The sequence below is a fragment of the Lissotriton vulgaris genome, chromosome 2_1 (assembly GCF_964263255.1).
Source record: "Lissotriton vulgaris chromosome 2_1, aLisVul1.2, whole genome shotgun sequence".
NCBI classification, from domain to species: Eukaryota; Metazoa; Chordata; class Amphibia; order Caudata; family Salamandridae; genus Lissotriton; species Lissotriton vulgaris.
In genome coordinates this window covers 843299554-843322128 of record NC_141687.1, presented here as the reverse complement: position 1 = coordinate 843322128, position 22575 = coordinate 843299554, and the positions used below count along the sequence as shown (strand labels likewise).

The window sequence follows — 22575 nt, the reverse complement described above, 5'->3', positions numbered from 1 at the left end:
ATCAAGACATGGCATTGCTGATCCCTCAGTGCAACAGAGTAGTCCTTCTTTCGTCCTTCTTCAAAGTCAGTCGAGATCTGAAGTCTGGATGCCAGGGGTGCCCCTCTTATGCTCGGAAAGTGCCCTCAAGGCAGGATGAGGTTGGTAGCAAATACACTACCAGATGATCTCCAATCTGGTGAGCATTTCATATGGAATGTAGCATCTGGCTATCCCAGGATGCACCATTCTGCCCACTCCCAAGATGGTGAGACCCCATACTCAGTGTTCAGACCTTCTTAGCCCACCCCTGTGGTGTGGCTAGCTCAGGGCTACATGCCTCTGGGGAAATCAGTTTGGCAACTGATTTCCCCCTCTCTTCTCCACATGCCTGCATGTCTACCAAAACAATGGGGTAGCCCTCCTCTCTATTGTGACACATCTACCCTTCAAAGGCTGTTTCCCCTTTAAATGCAAATAGAAAAGAAAAACACCCTGCCTTGGGATATAAAGGCCCTAACAAAAGGGTCCAACAAATATGTATAACGGGGTGATTAGCCTAGGGGTTGACACAACACATAACAATCACATGGTCAAATCAAGAATGAACAATACAATTCATATTTGAAAATATATATGTTTTTTTTATTTTTAAGGATAACAATGATATAAATATAGAGTTTTTTAGGTATCACATGTATAAATAGATCATAAATAAAACAGACATGGATAAGCAAACAACATAGTAGGGAAGATTCTATCCTGCCCAGTAACGGCCACACTACACACACTCTAACTCACTTACTTCAATCTCTACCCACTCTTTCCTATTTGATCTCATTCACCATTCATGCTACATTCATTCATCTAATCCTGGCGAATACAACACAAGGGTGGTTTAACGTGTTGTATAGATCGGGGTGTTTAGTCCAGTTATTCAAGAGATGTCGGAACGCCCCAACTGCGTTCCGACATCTCTTGAATAACTGAATAAGATACACCTACAGATTGCTTTTTCTCCTGTGCCCCCTCCCAGTATACTGCCCTTTGCCCTGACGAAGGTGTGGCCCCATTGGCCTGCCACCGAAACGCGCGTCGGCTTATGTCTCCAGGAAAATGGCTATTGTCCTTTTTACATCAGGACCTGTAGTCAAAACCATCTCCCTGGACTAAACACCCCGATCTATACAACACGTTAAACCACCCTTGTGTTGTATTCGCCAGGATTAGATGAATGAATGTAGCATGAATGGTGAATGAGATCAAATAGGAAAGAGTGGGTAGAGATTGAAGTAAGTGAGTTAGAGTGTGTGTAGTGTGGCCGTTACTGGGCAGGATAGAATCTTCCTTACTATGTTGTTTGCTTATCCATGTCTGTTTTATTTATGATCTATTTATACATGTGATACCTAAAAAACTCTATATTTATATCATTGTTATCCTTAAAAATAAAAAAAACATATATATTTTCAAATATGAATTGTATTGTTCATTCTTGATTTGACCATGTGATTGTTATGTGTTGTGTCAACCCCTAGGCTAATCACCCCGTTATACATATTTGTTGGACCCTTTTGTTAGGGCCTTTATATCCCAAGGCAGGGTGTTTTTCTTTTCTATTTGCATTGGTTTTTCCCCCTACTACCTGCCTACATCCTAAAGTTACCCTTGGGGAACCCCCTTCTGTGTCTACTTGTTTCCCCTTTAAAGCCTGCCTTTTGGGGCTAACACCTAAAATGTCTTCCTACAGGAGGGAAGTAACATATCTCTGGCCTGAAACCCCTCATTGTTCTTCTCCCTGGCAGTCACTGGCATGTTTCTCCAAGAGGGCAGGAAGCTATCTAATGGAACAGACTCCATGTGCGCCCAGGCAGATACTGGAGTTTAAAAGGTTGGTAAAAGCTGAACAGTGGAACAAGTTACATTAAATTCACTTGAGATACAAGTCGGACTTGATGTAACTGGCTTGAACAGGTGTAGCAAGCATGCCCTTATTTCACTGACAATAGACCCCCCCTAGTAGGCGTTTAGCACATAATGCAGTGGTTGCAGCACAACATTTTTCTGTGAATCTATAGTTGTGGTTAGGGCTTTTCTGTTTGTCTCACTGAAGTGGAAGCCTATTTGTCCACTCGTATAAAGTTCTGGTTCTATGCACGTACCCAGGTCCTAGTGCAGACATCTCAAGTGTATGTTGTGTGTTCTATGTATATGATGTGCATGTTACATGAATTGTGTGTATGAGTGACCCAGAGTAATGGAGGCCTGTGAATCCCTTTTATATGTCTCCAGCCTGGCCTTGTACATAAGATAAAGGCGGTGGAAGTGTATTGCTTACACTAGTGAAACTGATGGGTGGAGATCTAGACACTTGAGTAGGGGACAAGGAGACAAGAAATTCAATTAAGCATGTTGCTGAGAAGTGCTGCTGATTAGGCTTCCTGTAGCACTTAGTAGATGGTTGGGGAAGAGGTAGGACAGGCTGGACCGCAGTCTCTGTGTTCAAAGTGAAAGAGACTCCTTAGGTGTGGTCAGTCTTTTGCCTTTTCCCTTCTCACTTCCTGGGCGGGGTGGGCAATAGACAGCTTTGTGCAGTGATCTCACACCTGTTTGTGCCTCTCATGTGGGTTCTCCAGAGTACAATCTACCCTCCTGTGGGAACATCACTCACAGGGGAGGATCCTCCACTTTTAGTTGTTACAATTTTATGTTTGTGTTGTGGGCGGGCGGGTGGGCGGTACTGCTCTGCTCTTGGAGCAGTGGACTAAAAATAATTGCTGGCCCCCACTCTAGTTTCTTGTCTCAAAATTTAAGAACAACCAAACAAAGAAAAAATCTACTGTTTGTCGGGGTTATTTTATTTAAACCCTTTGAAATTTTTCAATACTATTTGTATATTTTTTCATGAGTGAGAAAAACACTGTACAAAACACTTATACATATATACAAAAATACTATACATCAAACATATATATACTTATGAACAATTTATACACAAACTTCTTTTACAAAAATAGCGATTATGTATCCACAAATAATTATTCTTTGCGAAATGACAAACCACTACAAAAACCACAAGGTGAAAAATGGCAACAAAATTTCTTTAGGAAAGATCAAAAAGACAACTTTGAAAATTAAGTCAAAGTGATAAAAAATACATTCATAAACTCTTGTTATCTTTCTTTTAGTGCCTGCCTGCCGACGCGTTTCGAATCTGAGAATAAATTTCAGATTCTCATCAGGGCTCTTTCATTGTGGATAATCTACACAAAAAGATATAAAAGAAGTGCATTCAGTGACTGAAATTGTGTAGAAATCTATTCCCCCTGAGGACGCTGGATGTCACAAGACAAATTACCTTCATAAATGGGCGACGCGGTCCCGCGGTCCAATTATTCTAATGAGGCTAATGTAAGCCTCGGCCTTTTAATGAGGCAGTTGACCTGATGTGTAAAAAATAAGGCATATTTACTAGTCAGCCAAGGAGCAGCACAGTCAGCCTGATTCTAGAACGCAAAAGCTGTGGGTTCGTACCTTTACCGTGAAGTCAGTGTTTGAAGGTTACACAGTTGTATGAATCTCTAACTCCAAACGGGAAGCTCTCTCTGGGGCTCCAAAAGTAATCTGAAAGGCACAATCAACGGTCGTGCTCAGTGCCCGTTGTTTTCTTTACCCTTGTGAACAATCATGTTGGCTTTTGGTAGAGACGTACCTGTATCTGTTTACAACTGTGGCGGAGATCGCAAATGGCGTTTCTGCTTCTCCTTGTTTCACACACCCACGGGTTCGGTTCAGTGGCGGGGAACAGGGTTTGGGCTCCTCCGCGGCGTAAGTTGCAGCGTGTACAAGTCGCGCTGAACGCCTGAATAGAAGCGTAGTTGTTTAGGGGAAGAAAGCGAGGGGATCGCAGTAACGTGTGCAGACCTCGCTCTCACTCACCTCTCTCTTCCTATGACGGACCAGGGAATGCAAACTTTCTGGTAGCCTGGCGGCCATGTGTGGCTCCTACACTATAGTCAACTACTGCTGGGCATTGTGGATGTTGTGGTTGTAAGCTCTTGGAGCAGGGCAGGGTAAGATTGGTTTACCCATCGCTGAGTGCGCAATGACGGTTTGGCCGGCCCTCTGGGCCCTCTCCATGCAGGCTGTAAAATCGCCTTCATGGAGAACATGCCCACCCTATAAGCCCCTTGCTGGGCGCCTTCCCGACTAATCACAACGCTGCTTGCAGCATTGTGTTTGGCTTAGGGGAGGGAGCCTGGCTGCCTGCTTCCTGTTCCTGTCGGAGGCAGGAGAGCAGGAGCCGAAGCAAAAGCCGAGAAGATGCGGTACCAGCCTCAAGGTAAGTAAATTTTTTTTAAATGAACTCCCTCCCCAGCCCGACCTTCCCTGCGCAAGCTCCCCACCACACCCCTTCCCGGGCGACCCTCAGTGCCCGCAACCCCCCCACTCGGGAGCCAATGACGGCTGCAACTAATCACTCTACGCGAAGTCTGTGTCTGGAGAGAAGTATGGAGAAGACATTCTAAAGGAGAAGCACCTTAACCAGAATCACCGCTGCTCAGTGCTGTTACACCAAGTGCTACGACCGCTGCTGACCTGTGCTGCTGTGACCCTGAAAGAGTGATGTTGCATCTCACCTGACAGGGCTCTCTAAGAGCCTGTCAGTAAAGTGCTGCCTGTCTTCCCCTCTCAGAGAGCAGAAAGCACAGCTTTGGCAGAGGATGAAGTGGGAAGAAACAGAAGGCGGTGATAATGGGTGGCAGAGGCCAGGTATTTTTCTAAATTTGGGACTCAAGACTTTCCCATTACTCCTCTACTCATATGTGGCAGTTGAACGCATGGGCAGATAATTTTATGGGCCATACAAAACGTAGAACTGTAGGAGGGTAAAAGGTGACTAGCTGGGATGTTTTTAACCTCTGGGTTCCGAATGCCATGATAGGCAACTCAAATTATGCTCTTATTGTCTATTTGATGTTACTCAGAAATCCTTGGCGAAAACACATTTGTGTTAGTCCCAGGTAGCTGTTATAATATGGTTGCCCTTTTATGTTATGTTGTCTAGAGGATCTTCTGCCCTAGCAATAAAGTGTACAAATAAATACACACTCAATCATCACCTTGCCTCGAGGCAATACATATTTAAGGCATCTGAGTTATTATCATTGTTGTTGTTATTATTACTCATGAAACTATATACTGCTATTGTTGATCAATCAATCAAGTGTATCCTTTGCTTTTCCTTCTATTTGTCATCATTATTTCCAGGTGCATACTGCTTCTCTGACCCTGTGTCACTTTCAGCAGATGTACGCATTTCTGTTAGTGCAGACTTGACCATGCATTCCACACACTGTGACTTGCGTCTGTCCGCCACCCCCGAGATGGAGGGATCGACCGCAGGGGCAGTGGCGGTCCCTCCATAGCAATTAGGGTGTGACCGCCACCCTGGCGGTCACATCCTGTATACTTTACATTGCAGCCGGTGCTGCTTTGAGCAGCACCCGCCGCAATGTAAAATATGCATGTTTAACTTTGGCATACACATCTTGGCCGGCACCGCTTGGTGCCTGCCACCTTGTGCATGCCAAAGCAGGGGGTACCATAGGTACCCCCCATGTGCACCCCCCACTTCCCAACACCCTGGGGACTCGCAAAGGGCCCCCAAACACATAAGACCACATGCTTTTCCACGGCGGAAAAGCCGCCGTGGAAAAGCATGTTTCCTCCTGCATCATAATATGGCTGGCGGTGCCTTGCAGACACCGCCACCATATTTGGGTACACACACCGCGGATCAGCAGCGGACGGTCTTGCCGTCCGCCGCTGATTCCACAGCCATCCTAATGTGGCTGGTGGTGTTGTCGCAGTCCAAGGCGGTGAATACGCATCCTCCAGGCCGGTGGTGGCTTCCGCCGGCCCGGAGGATGCGGATTCACCGCCATCCTAATCGGCCCCTAAGTTAGGAAATAACTTATTTTCTTTTTATCTTCTCTTTCAACTTCACATCAATACCGCCTGTTGTACAAACTTGCATCTATGCATAACCTTTGAAGTCTTATAGAATGTGACTGTTAGTCACCCTTTTACTGCCCTATTCTTCCTTATAGGTCTCACTTACACAAACCTTTCACTATATATTTTCGACGATCTATTGGGCTAATACATTAAAATAGATACATATTGTGTCTTTTGATTGGATTACTTTATCTTTCTCATCTCCTTACATATTGTGACTTTTGATCAGATTGCTTTCTTCTTTCTCATCTCCCTTCTTATTTGATGTCTTTCCTATTTTGTTGTTCATTCTGACTCTGGTGTATAGCTTCTTTACTGTATTTTGATTGGATGATTTGTATCCTTCCACTGCTGATGGAACTACTTGTTTTCTTCTTTTTAGTACTCCATGGCAGTGCATGTATTTTCTTTCGCTCTCCCCCACCCTTCTGGGTGCTGCTTCCCCCTTCACAACCTGTGCGCTCAATGATGCTGTCTAAGCCCACTCTTATTGCTACCCCACACCATCCCTCTTAATCCTGACCTGCTTTTTTTGTTTAATAACACATTCCCTCCGTTGCTCCCACCCTCTCACTGTTGCCACCACTGGCGTTGCTTCACCTGCTCTTCCGTTGCTTACTCCCCCTTTTTAAAAAAAAATATTTATTTATTTTTAGAAATGTTTTGGAGGGCCCAGCATCTGCAATCTACTACTAACTGCTCATTTGTAACGTTCTAAAATCATGTTTTTGCGCACCTTCATTTATTTATTATTTTTATTTTGCTGCTCCAAGGTCGTCTGTGTTCTGGGAACTGGATATTTAAAAAAAAAAATGACCACTTCGTCTAGATGTATGTGAGCACATGTGTGTCGACAAATGCAAATGTATACATCATCTTGCTGGGGCGACCGTAGCATCATTACACAAATGCACCTATACTTATTTTTTAGGATAGACTTCCCGATGTGGGGCATCTGCTGCCTCAAAGTCTCCAGAGACTTATTGAACATTTTGAAAACAATGCAACAAAACCAAACACAACAGTTGCAACCCCCCTCCCCCCGGGTGTGATGGTGTGTGTTGATACAGCATGACAGACTGGAGTACTAGACAGTGAGTTACATAAAAGCAGATGATTCCTGTCTCGCTCCTCAGGGCCCTTGTGCCTGGAAACTGCTCTGGCCTCCCACAGGGCATAGGGCCAGATGTAGGAGCCCTAATACCGGTCGGAAACGGCCGATTTCGGCCGTTTCCGACCGGTATTAGGCTTTGCAGATGTAGGGTGCCTACCGAATCGGTAATTTTACCGATTCGGTAAATATACCGATTCGGTATTTTACCGAATCAGTTAAATCCATATGTAGCTGACACTCCTAAGAGTGCCACAGGCCCTTAAGAGTCGGTATTTTACCACACAATCCTATTGTGTGGTAAAATACCGAATTCAGGTGTGCATGCACATCTGTGCATGCACACCTGTGCCATGTGACACACAGACATGCCCTTAGGGCATGTATGTGTGCCACATGTCACACAAGCCTGTACTTGGGGTGCTAGAGGGTGTCAAAGCGACACCCCCTGCACCCTTGCAGGATTCGGTATTTACCGATTCTGTAAATACCGAATCGGTATTTCCCATTGATTCCTATGGGCTACAAGGCCCATAGGAATCAATGGGCAATACCGATTCGGTATTTACCGAATCGGTAAATACCGAATCTTACAGATTCGATATTCCTTAATTCGGAATTACCTAAATGTGGCCCCTTCCCATTTACAGACTCTTAAACACCGATTCGGTAAAATTCGGTATTTAAGAGTCTGTAAATGGGAATTACCTACATCTAGCCCATAGTCACTAGGGCCCAGATGTAGGTAAAATAGATTTACCGATTTTTAATTACCGAATTCTACCGATTCGGTAATTAAAAATCGGTAAATCTAAGGGGTGGATATGTAGGAACATCCAGATGTTCCTTTTACCGAATCAGTAAATATCTGTATTTACCGAATCGGTAAATACCGACCGGTAATGCCCCATTCATTCCTATGGGCTTTGAAGCCCATAGGAATGAATGGGGCATTACCGGTCGGTATTTACCGAATCGGTAAATACCGATTTTGACAAGGGTGCAGGGGGTGTCACTTTGACACCCTCTAGCACCCCCAAAAAAGATTCGGGGGCCATGTGGCAGGCATACCTGCCCTAAGGGCAGGTCTGCCTGTCATATGGCACAGGTGTGCATGCACACATGTGCATGCACACCCGAATCGGTATTTTACCATGAAGTTGGATTTCATGGTAAAATACCGATTCTGTAAGGCTTGTGGGACTCAGAAGAGTCCCACCTACATCTCATTGTTACCGAATCGGTAAAAATACCGATTCGGTATTTTACAGATTCAGTAAATTTACCGATCGGTAAATTTACCGAATCTGTAAAATATGTGGCCCTACATACCATTTTGTGAATCTCGGTCGGTAACGGCCGAAAATACCGATTTTCGGCCGTTACCGACCGACCTACATCCGGCCCTAGAAGTACAACATAGATTGGGGGTAGCGAGACACCCCCTCTCATTCCTCCAAATGTTCCTGCCACTGACCCTATATTTTGACATGTTTTTGAGGCAGCCCCTCACCGGGTATATGGGTTCTTCCACCTGCCTATACCCTTTCATGTTGGATAGCCACTCCCGTACGGTGGGCAGGTCCGTACCCTCTCACCTTTTCGCTATAACCCGTCTTGCCACTGCCAGGGCTATATTGTGAAGGACCAGCATATATTTGTCTAGGGTCATCTCTCCCCAGATCCCCAGTAACACCATTTGGAGGTGAGCATCAGGACATTATCCACCACCTGCAAGAGTCGTCTCTGTACACCATCCCAAAACCTCAATAATCTGGGACACTCCCACAATGTTTGCAAAAGGGTGCGCTGCTGACCACACCCACTTTGACAGCGTGCAGAGCCGGCTGACGTGTTTGTGTGTAGTAGGCCCTATGTAGTATCTTCAACTAAACCAGTAGGAAACCTGGTCAGATGGCCAATTCCCCAGGGTCCAGACATGCTGCATTCCATTCATCCTCTTCCAATCTGCCCAAGTCAGCTTCCCATTTCTCTCTCAGAGTATGGAGAAAGGGTTGATAGTGCACCAAGAGGGGGGAATATATCTGGGATATGGTGCGTTTGTGTAGAGGGGCAGATAGCACCCTATATTCTAGAGGGCTCTCATCTTCTAAATTCAGAATATTGCTGATAAGTCTGTGCATTATTGCCCTCACATGCATGTAGCTGAGGAATTGGCCCCTCGTGAGGTCGTACTGTCCCTGTAGCTCTTCAAAGGCCAGTCATCCCCATTCTACTGTCAAATCTCCAAGATTTGAAATTCCCAATAGATTCCACTGCTGACGTCCCGCTACCCTACATAGATCTGCAAGGGCACTAGATTCCCACAAAAGTGTCTCCAAAGTCAACCTATTCGCCCAGCCCATCTTGTGCAGCACCCAGTTCCAAGTCCGGTTTACCACTGCAATAGGTTCAGGTAAGCGCACAACCCTCTCTGGTGTGTGTATATAAATATATATATATATATATATATATATATATATATATATATATATATATATATATATATATATATATATATATATATATATATATATATATATATATATATATATATATATATATATATATATATTATATATATATATATGTGTGTGTGTGTATTTTTTTTCTCCTGAGTTTTATACAGCGCGAACTTGACCCGAATCGGGTATCAGAGGGCTTTACATAGCACACGTTGCATTACATGAGGACACATTAATTTTTGTTAAGTACGGGGAGATTAAGTGATTTGCTCAGAATCACAGGATGTTCAGCGTCGTTGCAGAGACTCAGACCCAGTTCCCCAGATTCGAGGTGGACCGCCCTGGCCGTTAGGCCAACTCATCACCCCTATATTCAACTCATATAACTCCGGGGGGGGGGGCACTGCAGTTGGGCTGCCCAGTAGTGTAGGCGCAGATCGGAAAGCGCGATCCCCCCATCCAACGGCTGTCTGATCAGGGTAGACATTGCTACACTGGGGCTGCCTCCATTTCAGAGCAGGTTCCTAGTCTTAGCTTTAACTGTTTCAAAGAAGTGTTTGGAATCCTCAAATAACGCATTTTGCAGGACGTATTGGAACTTAGGGAGATAAACAATTTTTGAATAGTGCCGCTCTTCCCAAAAGTGAGAGGAGGGGACAACACCAGTGCTCCACGTCCTGATGGAAGTCTGTCAGGATCCGACCAAACTTTTTCTTGTAGAATAGAGTCCGGTCTTGTGTCACATAGATACCTGAATATGTAAACCCCATCTCCGCCCAAAGCAGTGGGTCAGTGCCTTCTGCTGCTTTGATGTGAGGGGAAAAATGATTGATTGCCCCAATCAATAGAAATGCCTGAAAAGAAGTCAAAGACCCTGAGGATCACAAGGATACTTGGAAGGGATTCGGCCAGTCCACGAGGTACAGTCGGACGTCATCAGTGTAAAGGGAGAGGACATCCTCCCAGGCATCATCCCAGTACAGGCCCCACCACTTTTTGTCTCCCCTGATTAAGTTCACCAACGGTTCCATGGCCACTGCAAATAGATGAGATAATAGGGGGTAAACCTGATGGATGCCCCTACCTAGTTCGAACTCCCCTGAGAGTGTCTCATTTACCCTAATTCTCACCTTTGGCTTGCAGTAAACGAGATGCAGCCCGGACAGGAGCAAAGTCCCGAAGCCCATCCACTCAAGGAGGTTCATCAGATAGGGCCACTCCAAGAGTTCAAAGGCTTTCTCAGCGTCTACCGCCAAGAGCACCGCATGGAGTTCCTGAATGTTATCGCTATAGGCCAGGCAGCTGTATAAGCGTCAAAGTTTTTGGCTTGTGGGCCTGCAAGACATAAAACCCGATTGGCCTGGAGCCACTATGCAGTCTATAACCTGCAATAGAAGGGTTGACAATACTTTAGCCAATATTTTGGTTTCAATGTTTAGGGGAGATGTGAGCTGATAGGGAGCACACTCCTCCAGGGCCTTGCCTGTTTTAGGGATAAGCTTGTCAAAAATCTGAGGATAGTTCACCCTGGAGGCGTAAAACAAGGCTTTCAATTGTGGAATCTCCTCTTTATTCACACATTTTACAGATTACACAGGAAGCCCGGGTGACTTTCTTCTCTATATTTGGGACAGGGCCTCTATGACCTCCCTTTCTGTGATGTTCTGCTCCTGAGACTACCTGTCAGACCTCTTCAGTTGTATGTTGGGAAGGCCAGTCACAAATGTACACATGGACTCCAAAGGGAAGCGCAGGGCATATAGCTCGTGAAAATATTGCGCAGAGGTTACAGCTATGACCTTGTCAATCTCTCCAAGACCACCATGTGCAGTACAGATCATGGGAATTGATCTCTGGCCTTTCTCCTTTTTGCCTAACAAGGCCAACAGTTTCCCCGCCTTTTCTCCTTGTTCATAAATCCAACTCTGTTTCACCCTGTAAAGTATTCTGGCTTCCTGGTGCAACATCTGTCTGTAACGTTCTCTGAACCAGAATAGGCGGTCAATCAAATCAGTATCTGGTATCACCGCATCTGTCTCCTCCCCCTGCTGTAGTCCCTCCTCCAAGTCCTGTACTGGCGTCAGACCATCTCGCCACTTCCATACTACGTGGGAGATTATACAACTCCTCAGTACTGTTTTATAGGCCTTACATAGTACTGCCTCTGAGGTCACTGAACCCTTGTTAACACAGAAGTAATCAGTTGTTGTCTCCTGCTCATGTCTCATAGTGGACCAGTCTGTCAACTCCCAGGGATCTAACCTCTAGCAGGTACCGGCTCGCCCGCCTGGGCCCCAAATTACAGTTGTCAATGGGAAGTGATCTGAAATTCCCCTCGGGTAAAAAACTGTATTTTAAAACCTAGCCTGGTTGGGCAATGACACTACAAAATAATGCAATCGCACCAGGGAACAAGCAGTATTAGACATGTATGAGTATTTTGTGCCTCGGAGATGGGCGGCTCTCCAGAGGTCAACCAGCCCCATGGCCTCCATGAACCTATGGAGGTGTGTATCCTCTCTGGGGGTCCCCCGGTGTGAAGCACCCTATCCATTGTCCCCTTGTAGAGTAAGACTGAGGCCCCCACCCACCACAAGCGGCATGAGGAATATCAGCCGACCAGTCCCCCAGCCATTTCAGGCCCACCCCATGGATACCCGGAGGCAAGTACCTGGACACCACTATCAACCCTTCTCCATTCCAGACACCCTCTACTGCTGCCCAGAATACTTGAGGATCAACGCATGTTATAACCACCTGGAACTGTAGGGACCTACGTATTGAGATTCCTATTCACCTAGATCTCATGGTGTATCCTGCAAGTACCAGGGTTTGATATCACCCTCTGCCCAGAAAGCAACAGTGATTACCAGTTATATTTGTCTTGCAGCATGATAAGGTCCAGGGACTGTCAAGTCAAGTATTTCATCACTAAGCCTTTTTTTTAGTTTATTGCCTAGCCCATTAACATCCCAGAATAAGCTTTTAAGGGAGGTGCCCTCTCTCAAGTTCATAGGCCTAGTCTGCATCCTCTTAGGGCGTCATGTACAGATCCCCTAGCACACCTCTCACAACCAAATATATTGCTGTTGACACACCTTAACTCAACGCCGCCTCTAGGCCCCCCAACCACCACTGGGCACAAACAGGTTCATGTGCTGCATCACCCAGCATGCAGGAGGGCAACCTTCACAGTCACTCGGCCTCCCCTTGGCAGCTCATGCTTCCTCAGCTACATCTACCCCCACGATCTGCACAAACCCCTCACGGCTACTCCAACATCTAGGCAGGTCCCGGCGACGGCCAAGAGTTTGTGGTCAGCTGGCTATGCGTCCATGGTGTCCTGCTGTCTATGTGAGCCTACTGTGGCTCAATTCCACGTCTCAGAAGGCAGCCAAGCACTTGCAGTCAACTGACTAGGATCGGGGGTCTACATACCCAACTGCTGGGGGGCACTGGATGCAGGGGTAGTCAGAATTCTCACACTGGCGGGCCTTTGGCACCAGGAGCTCTGCTTCAGAAGACCGCCTTCCCTGGCTGCCGAGGCTACGCCCCTCCAATCCATTCCTTTCTACATGATGTAAATTGGCTGTTTTGGGTCTCTTCTCTTGCATGATTGCCATCCTTATCATTCCTCTCCTTCTGCTTGGTGGTTTTGGTTAGAAATGGGCATTGAAACTAAATTCCAGTTGGGAACTCACCAATGCCCTATTTATTGACACTGAGAACGACTATGGTGCATAAACTGTAAGAAAATTTGCAGTGGAAATAACAAGTTTGAAACACAATAGCATGAACAGTGATAATGTTTAATACACAGATGAGTGACACAAGTTCATTCAAAAGTCCCTTTTTTCTCTCACTGTGTCTTCTGGAATCAAATTGTTTTTTTTCGTGTGCTGGGAGACTGCCTGTTTCTCCTTAGCAATGAAAAACTATAAAAGCTAATCTACAACTTCACTGATTTGCTGTTCAGATTCGAATGTCCTCTGTTATGACAACTCATGTTGATTCCCCAAAATGCCAGTTATAGTAGAGGTGACATCTTGCCCCCTTTAATCTCTGTTAATTTCACAGTATTTCTTTCTTGTCCCTCCTGAAGCCTTCAGCAGACTCTTATCTGCCGCTCAGCGACTTGGAGAAGGACAATGAATGGAAACTTCAGAAAGAAAACATGTACTTTTAAGTGGCATACACTAGCTGGCATTGTGGAGTCTTGGAGCCTTAGCTGTGTTCCAGGCCCTTTAATCCAACACAAATGTATTTCCTACAAAAAAAGATTGTTTTTTAGGTCTCGGCCTGGCGAAAGCAGCGCATGCGCTACTCTCGTCATACGAGGGCTTTGTGGAATCGATACGATTCCATAAGTCGTGTTGCGGCTCCGCCTCCATTTTTGATTTGTTGGCGTCGTTTTGCATCATAGATTAGGCAAAACACAGTGTAATGATTGCACCGGACGCAATCATTACACTGAGGGTTGCCACCCTGTCCTCTTTTAGCGCGCCCACCGGGATTTGAACTTTTACTTGCGGCGGGAGAGAGTGTCTCTCAATTAGCCGCTAAGCACTTTTTTCCGTAATACGCGTTTTCCTTCAACAATGGCTGACGCGCTTTTTATTTCTCCCCTATTACCCCACCCCTGTCGTCCTCCCCACCACTATCCGCCCTCTGTGTCGTCCGCCACCCGAGCCTTATGCTTTTTTATTCTACTTTAATAAGCTCAGCAACCGCTTTAGGCACCGCGCTCTCTTTATTTATTTATTTCCTGCTCCACTTTTCTCGTCCCAATGCTCCATTCCTCTCCTTTCTCAACCCTCCCCGCCCCTCCCCTCGTCTCCAGTGAACTTTCTTCACTGGGTATGTTGACAAGCGTCCAGAATGCGTAGACACAGACATGCAGTTTTCTGGTGAAAACAAACACGCACAGCCTACCCCCTGAACCACACTTGTGTTTACATTCAGCTGTGACGCCGGTGCAGCTTGGAAACGGTTGCCTTTTCAAAAACATAATTTCCTTCCAGGAAATGTGCCACCTAAAGCCAATACGTGAAAACAAATGGCGCTGATCTCAGCAGCTCGACGGGGAGGAACTCGGCTTGCGAGGAGGAGGGAGGGTGGGGGGTGAATTGGATAGGGGATGGTCTTTAACATGAAAAGAAATGGAAACAGCATTTTATTTCCAGGTTCCCCTGCGGCAGGTAGGTTTTCTTTTTTAGCATTATATATTACGGTGTGATTTAGTTGTTTTTTTTCATGCGTTTTGATTCATGCGGCGGGTAAAATGTAAAACCTAACAAACTACTCAACCAATCTCTTCCTGTATGACTGAAATGCAGAGATAACAGCATAATAGCCAGGTTCACCAAGGTCATACATTTCAGCCTTTTGAGTCTCGAAGAAGGGTGAAGTACGGCTGCAGCGCTTTAACATTTTCAACCCTCCCCCAAGCCTCCCTATCTGGGTTGCAGAACGCAGGTCAGATAATGTGCTGTATGAAAAAATACTTATACGGTCCTAAAGGTGAGACTGATTGCATTGCAAATGCTTGTCTGTACAGCATTGACTAAACTATTATTTCTGTGATTGCTGGGACAGTATTCTAGTTGTTTGGCCACACTACTAATGAGCTGTCCTGCAAACAATGCTTTTCTCTTCATGTTATTTCGCAGGGAAAGTCTATGCAAGTGTGGTTACACCAAAAACCAGCACATTGAGGGCACTCAGACCAATGGCACTGATAAATGGAACTACAAGAAGCACACCAAAGAGCTGCCCACCGACGCTTTTGGGGATCTCCAGTTCGAGAGCTTCGAGCGGAGAGGGAAGGTAAAGCTATGCTACCGATGCACCATAACAAGTCTGTAAGCATTTCTGTGCTGGTGATAGACAGCAACCTGAAGGAATAAGTATATATGTGACATTGATATATCTGGACACTCACGCCTATATAACTGCTGAGTGTGACAGAGACTGTGTTCCCTTGAGAAATCTTTGCCCTCTTGATATATCTTAGCCTCTGCATGTCCCCACCTGACTCCTCTGTCCTGGTGACATAGAGGGCACCCAGAAAACTTTCCTACCTATTGTGGAGTATGCTGTGGCTCTATCATGTGGTAAAGGCAGACATCACCTTGATGTATAGTGTCAGAATCTGTCTGAGTGTGCAGAAAATGTCCCACGCCATCCATTATACTGATCCTTGACTTTCAATTGGCTCGTCTTCTTGACTGATAATTGGCAGTTTATTACCCTGACTCATAGAAATGGCCTCCTTCAGCTAGTAAATTAGTTCAGTGCCAACTCGCCCTTTATTTTCTGAATACCAGTGTGGTAGTAGCATCTGGGATTACCACACTTGAATGGTCCATTGATAGAAAAGCTGCTAAACAAAGTTATCACTACTATAAGGTTATTATGGTTCACTACACCGTGTTTTTGCTGTCTCCTTGTGCTCTGCAAAAAAAAAAAGGAAGGTGTCAATAAAAAGTACTAGCAAGCAGAGCTTTTCGTTAGTCCATCATTGTGCACAAGTTAGAGGTAGTGGTGGAGCCATTTGTACTCCTTAGTGCAGTCGTCATGGCTATGCTCCACAATATAGGGACCAAACTATCGAAGACCAAAATATTGACCAACATATTGACAGGTAAGTATGTATATATTTTCTATACCTAACTCCATATCTATGTACCTTGAAAATATATATATAGATGTGAAGTTAGGTATAGAAAATCTATACATACTTACCTGTCGATAGTTTGGTCTTTGATAGTTTGGTCCCTATATTGTGACCATTCGACACTCCATATTCAGGATCTGCACCAAAGTTTATAGATACTGACATCAGCACTGATTTGTGTCAGCAAGCATTGTCAGGTGTTACTTTCTGGACACTTTTCACCTAGGAAGCGTGTCTCTGGAAGTCAAATGAGTTCATAGAATGTTACTTCTGCATTTTTAACCCTCTCCAGACGACAGCGATGGGGCACTTACCAGCAGAAGCTAGATTACAAATCTGCAGAACAATTTAAATAATATAGTATATATAGATAGGTAAGTATGTATAGATTTTCTATACCTTACTCCACATCTATGTGGAGTTAAGAATAGTAAATCTATACCTACCTTCATGCTTGATAGTTTAGTTTTCAATATTTTGTTCACAATAATGTGGTCACTCGGTATGCCACCCTCGATATTCTGTAGTGCAATTATCAACTTTTGGTACTGGCGTGGCGGAAACGAAAAAAGCCTGAAATATGAATGAATAATCTTTTCTTGCTGAATTTTCAGAAACTTTGTCTGAATTTTTGTCTGTGCATTGGAACCGTTCTTAGGACATTTGGAGGAGGATATATCTTTTAAAGCACATTTGAGTAAGAACATAAAACTTTGTGCAAGAAAAAAAAATGTTTTTGATTGTGTAGCAGACATGTTTATCATTGTGGTCAGTACATTTCAGAGAACTGCTTCAGGACAAGACTTGAGGCACAATCTTTAACACAGCAACATTGCACAAAGTGAAATGACAGGAAATGACGTGTTAGGCTGTCACGTCACTAGGAATGACCTCACACGAAGAGGTGCCACGGGTAGTAAACTTTATCATTAATATTTTGCCTTTATTTCAAGGCAGTGGCATCTTAAGGAGTTTTGGCCATCATCCAAGACATATTTTGGGTACTCCCGTTCGCAAGAACTTCAAATGTTATTGCCCATTTCATACTAATTCACGCCCACAGGATGACAAACTATACTGAGTAATACGTTAAACTTTCAAAAGTCGTGCCACTCAAAAATAGAAGCAGTATCTCTAAACCTGGTACCTAAAAAACCCTTAAGATGACAGAGGATAGAAAGAGAGCGAGAGTCAGAAGAAGAGAAAGTCAGAGAAAGGGAGAGAGGTTTAGATGGAGAATGGACAGAGTAGAAAGAGGTCCAATAACGAGAATGTTCACTACCAAGGGGATCCCTCGGAAGGCAGGGGCACTGGTCGATTGCCCACTTTGCCCTTCCCTAAAAACATCTCTGTTTCAGGGGTGCCAAAGTATGTGTTTGAAAGCCTATTTTCTATAAATGTGACTATAAGTTGATAAGCCTAAAGGAAGATCACTATTTCTACTGAGAAATCCAGGACATTTTGCTTGGCCCAGGCCATGATGTAATAAGCTTAAGTCACCATCAACATGCGGCCCTTGATGGGAGCCATAGCCAGACCATATTCACCTTAAAATGCAGAATAGCCCACAGCATCAACACAAAGGATGATTGAGACACCTTTTATGGATGAAAGCATACTATCAATTCCTGAACAGATCTAAGAGTGGGAGTCTGCTGAAGAGGATGATTGACAGAATACAGTGTACAAAATATCGAAAGACACAAATGTTGTGTCAAAAATTTAGTTTACCAGGATATCATGTTCTTATACTTATAATGAGAGCAACTAAATTATCACATCAAAAATATTGTGGAAGAGAATATTGAACAGAAACAGGTAAGGATATTGTTTAATTTTTTTTTATAAATATCGCCTTCAATGTTACTGGAATTTATTTAAAATAGTTAATAAGTTGAAAATAATATAATGTTAAAAAAATATTTGTTATCATTAAACAATACCTATGCATATATAGTTTAAAATATAACAACAATAAATGAACACTTCTAAAACACATTTTAATTTTATTTTAAATGTTAACAGCAAAATAAAGTGAGAATTGGCAAGCATATATACAGCCATAACATATGTAAACTAATTTAAATATAAAAATGAACACCTAAAAATAGTTTTATTTAATGCTGCACACTAGGGGCCGATTACGATGTTGGTCGGAAAGGATCCGAACAGCAATTGGATCGCCCGAATCCGTGCCGGAAGCCTTGTTTCCGACTAATGGTCCAATGCTGAAGCAGTTTAGAAAGCTTCCCGACAGAATGGGTTTGAGAATCGTTTCCGACCGACTTGGATCAGGAGAGTCCGACTGACCGAGTATGATGCATCCAGATGATCCAACTATGATTTGGTCGAAGTCCCATTGACTTCAATGGGAGCCTATGTTCCAACTGAATGTATAGGCTCCCATTGAAGAAAGGGGTGGCTTAAGAAAATAGGGCACCTGTGGTGGGCAACCCTGATGGCTACCACATTGGGCATTGCTTGTGAGGGGAGACCCATGGGAACCCCTACAGGCCTGATTGGGAAGGCTCCGGGTGCAGGGGGCCTGCTACGGGCCCCCAAAAGTATGATTCAGACTGCCGATTCGAGTCGGAAAGGCTGTACGATTCTGCTCCTTACGGCTCGGTCATTCCAAATGCCGTCGGGTTCGGATTGGGATACTCCTAACGCCTAACACACATCATAGTCGGTCGGTCAGAAACCTTTCTGAGTCGGTCGGAAAGACACATTCCTGATTCGATTTGGATGAAACAAATGCCGTTAGGAGGCCTTCCTAAGAGCATCAGAATCAGATCCTGACTCGTAAATATTTCTGACTGACCGATTATCATGGTCAGAAATCGTTCAGACTTTCCGACTCGCATCTGAACGGCATTCGGACACACTGAGTCGGTCGGATCTGACGCGTACATCTCTACGGACAAAAGTTTCCGACCGAGCAAGTACAATGTCGTATTCAGGCAGCCTTTCCGAATCAGTCTGTCTGACATAGATCAGCTATTGGATTATGACTTTGGGGGCCGGTAAAAGGCCCCCCTTCACCCGGAGGCCTCTGTTTGGGGCCCATGGTGGGGCCCATGGGGGACCAATGGATCCCCTTTCTCCAACCATGCACGGTATTGCAGGCACCAAGGGGTGCCCGCCACAGGGAGCAAGGTTTTCCACAACCACCCCTTTTTAAAATGTTTGCCTGTGTTGTCGGTTGGAACACAGGCTCTCATTGAAGTCAATGGGAGTCCGACCGAACAGTGTATGGAAATATCATAATTAGTCAATCGGACTCCCCGAATCTAATTCGTTCAGAAACCATTCCGAAATGCTTTCCGACCAACATTGTAATGAGGCCCTAAATATGGAAATAATATACAATTAACAATATTTAAAAATCTAGACATTTTCAAAAATAATAATAAAAATTTAAAGTATTATATATATATATATATATATATAAACCAACCGCGGGAAACTCAGTGCTACATGCACAGAGATTTCACCCGCACAACCTCAAGGAATCTATCCCATATGCGGAGTGCCTACGCATGACGAGGAACTGTAGTACCATAACAGGGCTCACTGAGGCGAAGGAAAATCTATTTTCTAGATTAAAAAAGAGAGGATATAGCCAAAAAACCTGTAACAAGGCTGATACCAAATGCAAAATAATCAATAGAAAGGATCTTCTGTTCGCTCAGAAACAAGATCCAGCCTCACAAACACCTAAAAAGGAACCCCCGAGACTTATCACAGGGTTTAATGCCTACCACACCCAGGTTAGGAAAATACTTACAAAGCATTGGCCTTTGGTAAGGAACGACCCGACCATTGGAGAAATATGTGGGAATAGACCCTCCATAGCTTTCAGGAAAGCCAAATCCATGCGGGATCATCTAGTCTGCAGTGCACCTACCATCAAAAAAACGGCAGATTGGCTTACTAACCAAAAGGGGTTAAAAAAATGCTCCAAATGCAAGGCATGTAGACACGGCATAAACACTACGAAAGTGGAGGTACCCTTTAGACTTAAACCATATACTATCCGAGACAAATACAACTGTAAAACGGATCACGCAGTATATGTTTCAGTCTGTATTTGTGGTAAACGGTACGTAGGAAGCACCATTCACCCAGTGCACGTGAGAGTTCTCCAACATCTCCGTGCAGTGACGAATGATGACCCAGCCTATCCAGTGGCCAGACACATCAATGCGGTCCATGCAGGTGACATTGGAGTACTGTCGTACTTTGTCATAGACAGTGTCCCCAAAAATATCAGGGGTGGCAACCGTCTCCTGACTCTAAGGAGATTGGAATCGAGGTACATAATTCTCCTCAATTCTAAAATACCCAATGGTCTGAACGCTGATGAGGCGCTTAGCGTGCACCTGTAAAGCACACAGATGGTCCAACTTCATTTTTAAAATACCTTCCCTCTTCCCAAAGTTTCCTCCTTCCCCTTCCTGGAAACATCTACTGTTCATGTTTTAACTTCACGTCACATTGTACATAGGAGCACCATCACCACCCCTAGACTCTGTTTTATCTGTAGTGGTAGCTCAGCTTACAGCAATAGGCATGTGTTCATAAATTTTAACAGATGTAATGATGTGTTATCCTCGAATTCACATATGTGGGGGGGACAAAAACCATAATGTTTAATGGGAACACATAAATCTAACTGGAGATATACACATAACAGGAATGTGTACGTAATGATCATGGGTGCTGACAGTAATTATGGTATCAATATTGGTATGTGTTAACTTTGCATTTATCTATATGAATGTTCCACATAACGCCTTTCCACTTGGAGAAGATGTGTTTCTTAGGCGTAATACGGATGTGTATAATTGTGGAGCACCTACTGTCGTATGCTATACAAACAATTAAGGCACCTAATTACACATTATTTAATACACACGGAGGGCCGAGAGGTCCAATCTGGGATCATTTAGTACCAAACCCATGTCATTCACAAAATCCCTCAACCGCGTTGAAACAAACCACCCGGTTACTCAACCACAGTTAAGCTTCCTTCACACAGCGCTAGACAAGCCAACTATGTATCGCTCTCAGCGCGCGTCTATCAGCATTAATCTGTTACACTTTATTAACAAGGTTTCACTTACTCTACAAAGCGACATGACCGCTCAAGGATCACCGCTCTGCACTGTGTTAAGCGCTCCATCAATGGAAGAATCACTAGGCTGTGGCAGCCGTGAGGTTTCTATAGTTACGTGTAAATGTGAAAGGGAGGATGACGTGACTCAGGAATGTGCATGCCTTAGTAACTTTTCTATGTCTGTCGTTCATGACTCCTGCCAAATGTAACCATGGCAACCAGGCAATAGAAGTGTAAAACAAGCTGTAATCTACCACAAAATAAGAGTGAAACATACATGATGTAATGTAAAGTCACAGGGGTATAAAAGTAACCACATACTGCAGAGATGTTGTGAACAAGGCCGGTGCTTACCGCCGAAACGCGTCGAGCAGCCAATAAGTGAATAAAACTTATTTGGAATTCAAAATTTCACGGAGTCAGTGCCTTTCTTGTATGCAAAAGTTTGGAGTGTTCCTGATATATATATATGTACTTCACATTTATTTTGGACATTGATATGTATAAGGGAACAGAATAATGGTGTAAATACTTCATTTTGAATGTATAGTTCTGGATCACCACTATGGTACTTTACGTTAATTGTACATATTAGTGTATATATCTTTAAACATGTACTGGCCATGTATATACGTTGCTGGGTGGGTTAGTCTAGATGACCATGGAAATGGTAGAGGGTACTTACACTATTCACGTTATTTAAACAAGGTCTAGACCTAGGGACTCTATGGTCCAGTGGAAGGCAGGAGCCGAAACGCGTAGACCGTCCTTTTGATGCACGTTACTTTTTGCACTGGTGTGTAAATAAAGAACGCTAAAAACTATCTGTTGCTGTGCCCTGTCCTTTGGTCTACTCAATGTAGAAAGAAGAAGCTGTGGCAATATATATATGTATATATATATATATATATATATATATATATATATATATATATATATATATATATATATATATATATAATGACTATAATAAATATAAAAAAATATTAAAACCATTTTTCTAAAATGATACAAGCATTTAAGAAATAAAATATAAAAAAATATAAAATGAAACAATAATATAAAAAATACTATAAATCCAATGTAACCAACATTAGGGAAACAGTTGGAATTCAAAGGGGTTTAACCTCATACTCCCATTCCAATTTACCCAAGAGTAGGGAAGGCATTGGACTTTGGAGTGGTTCGATTTACTATTCCTATT

At 43.9% G+C, this 22575-nt stretch overlaps 1 protein-coding gene across 1 annotated transcript in view; it reads left to right on the top strand.

Moving 5' to 3' along the window:
• TRPM8 (transient receptor potential cation channel subfamily M member 8) overlaps nt 1–22575 on the top strand; it is a 336947-nt gene that overhangs the window by 65716 nt on the left and 248656 nt on the right. The window contains exon 3 of the mRNA XM_086958714.1: nt 15246–15402. Coding sequence (XP_086814840.1) covers nt 15246–15402 — 157 coding nt within the window. The remainder of the gene's footprint in view (nt 1–15245; nt 15403–22575) is intronic.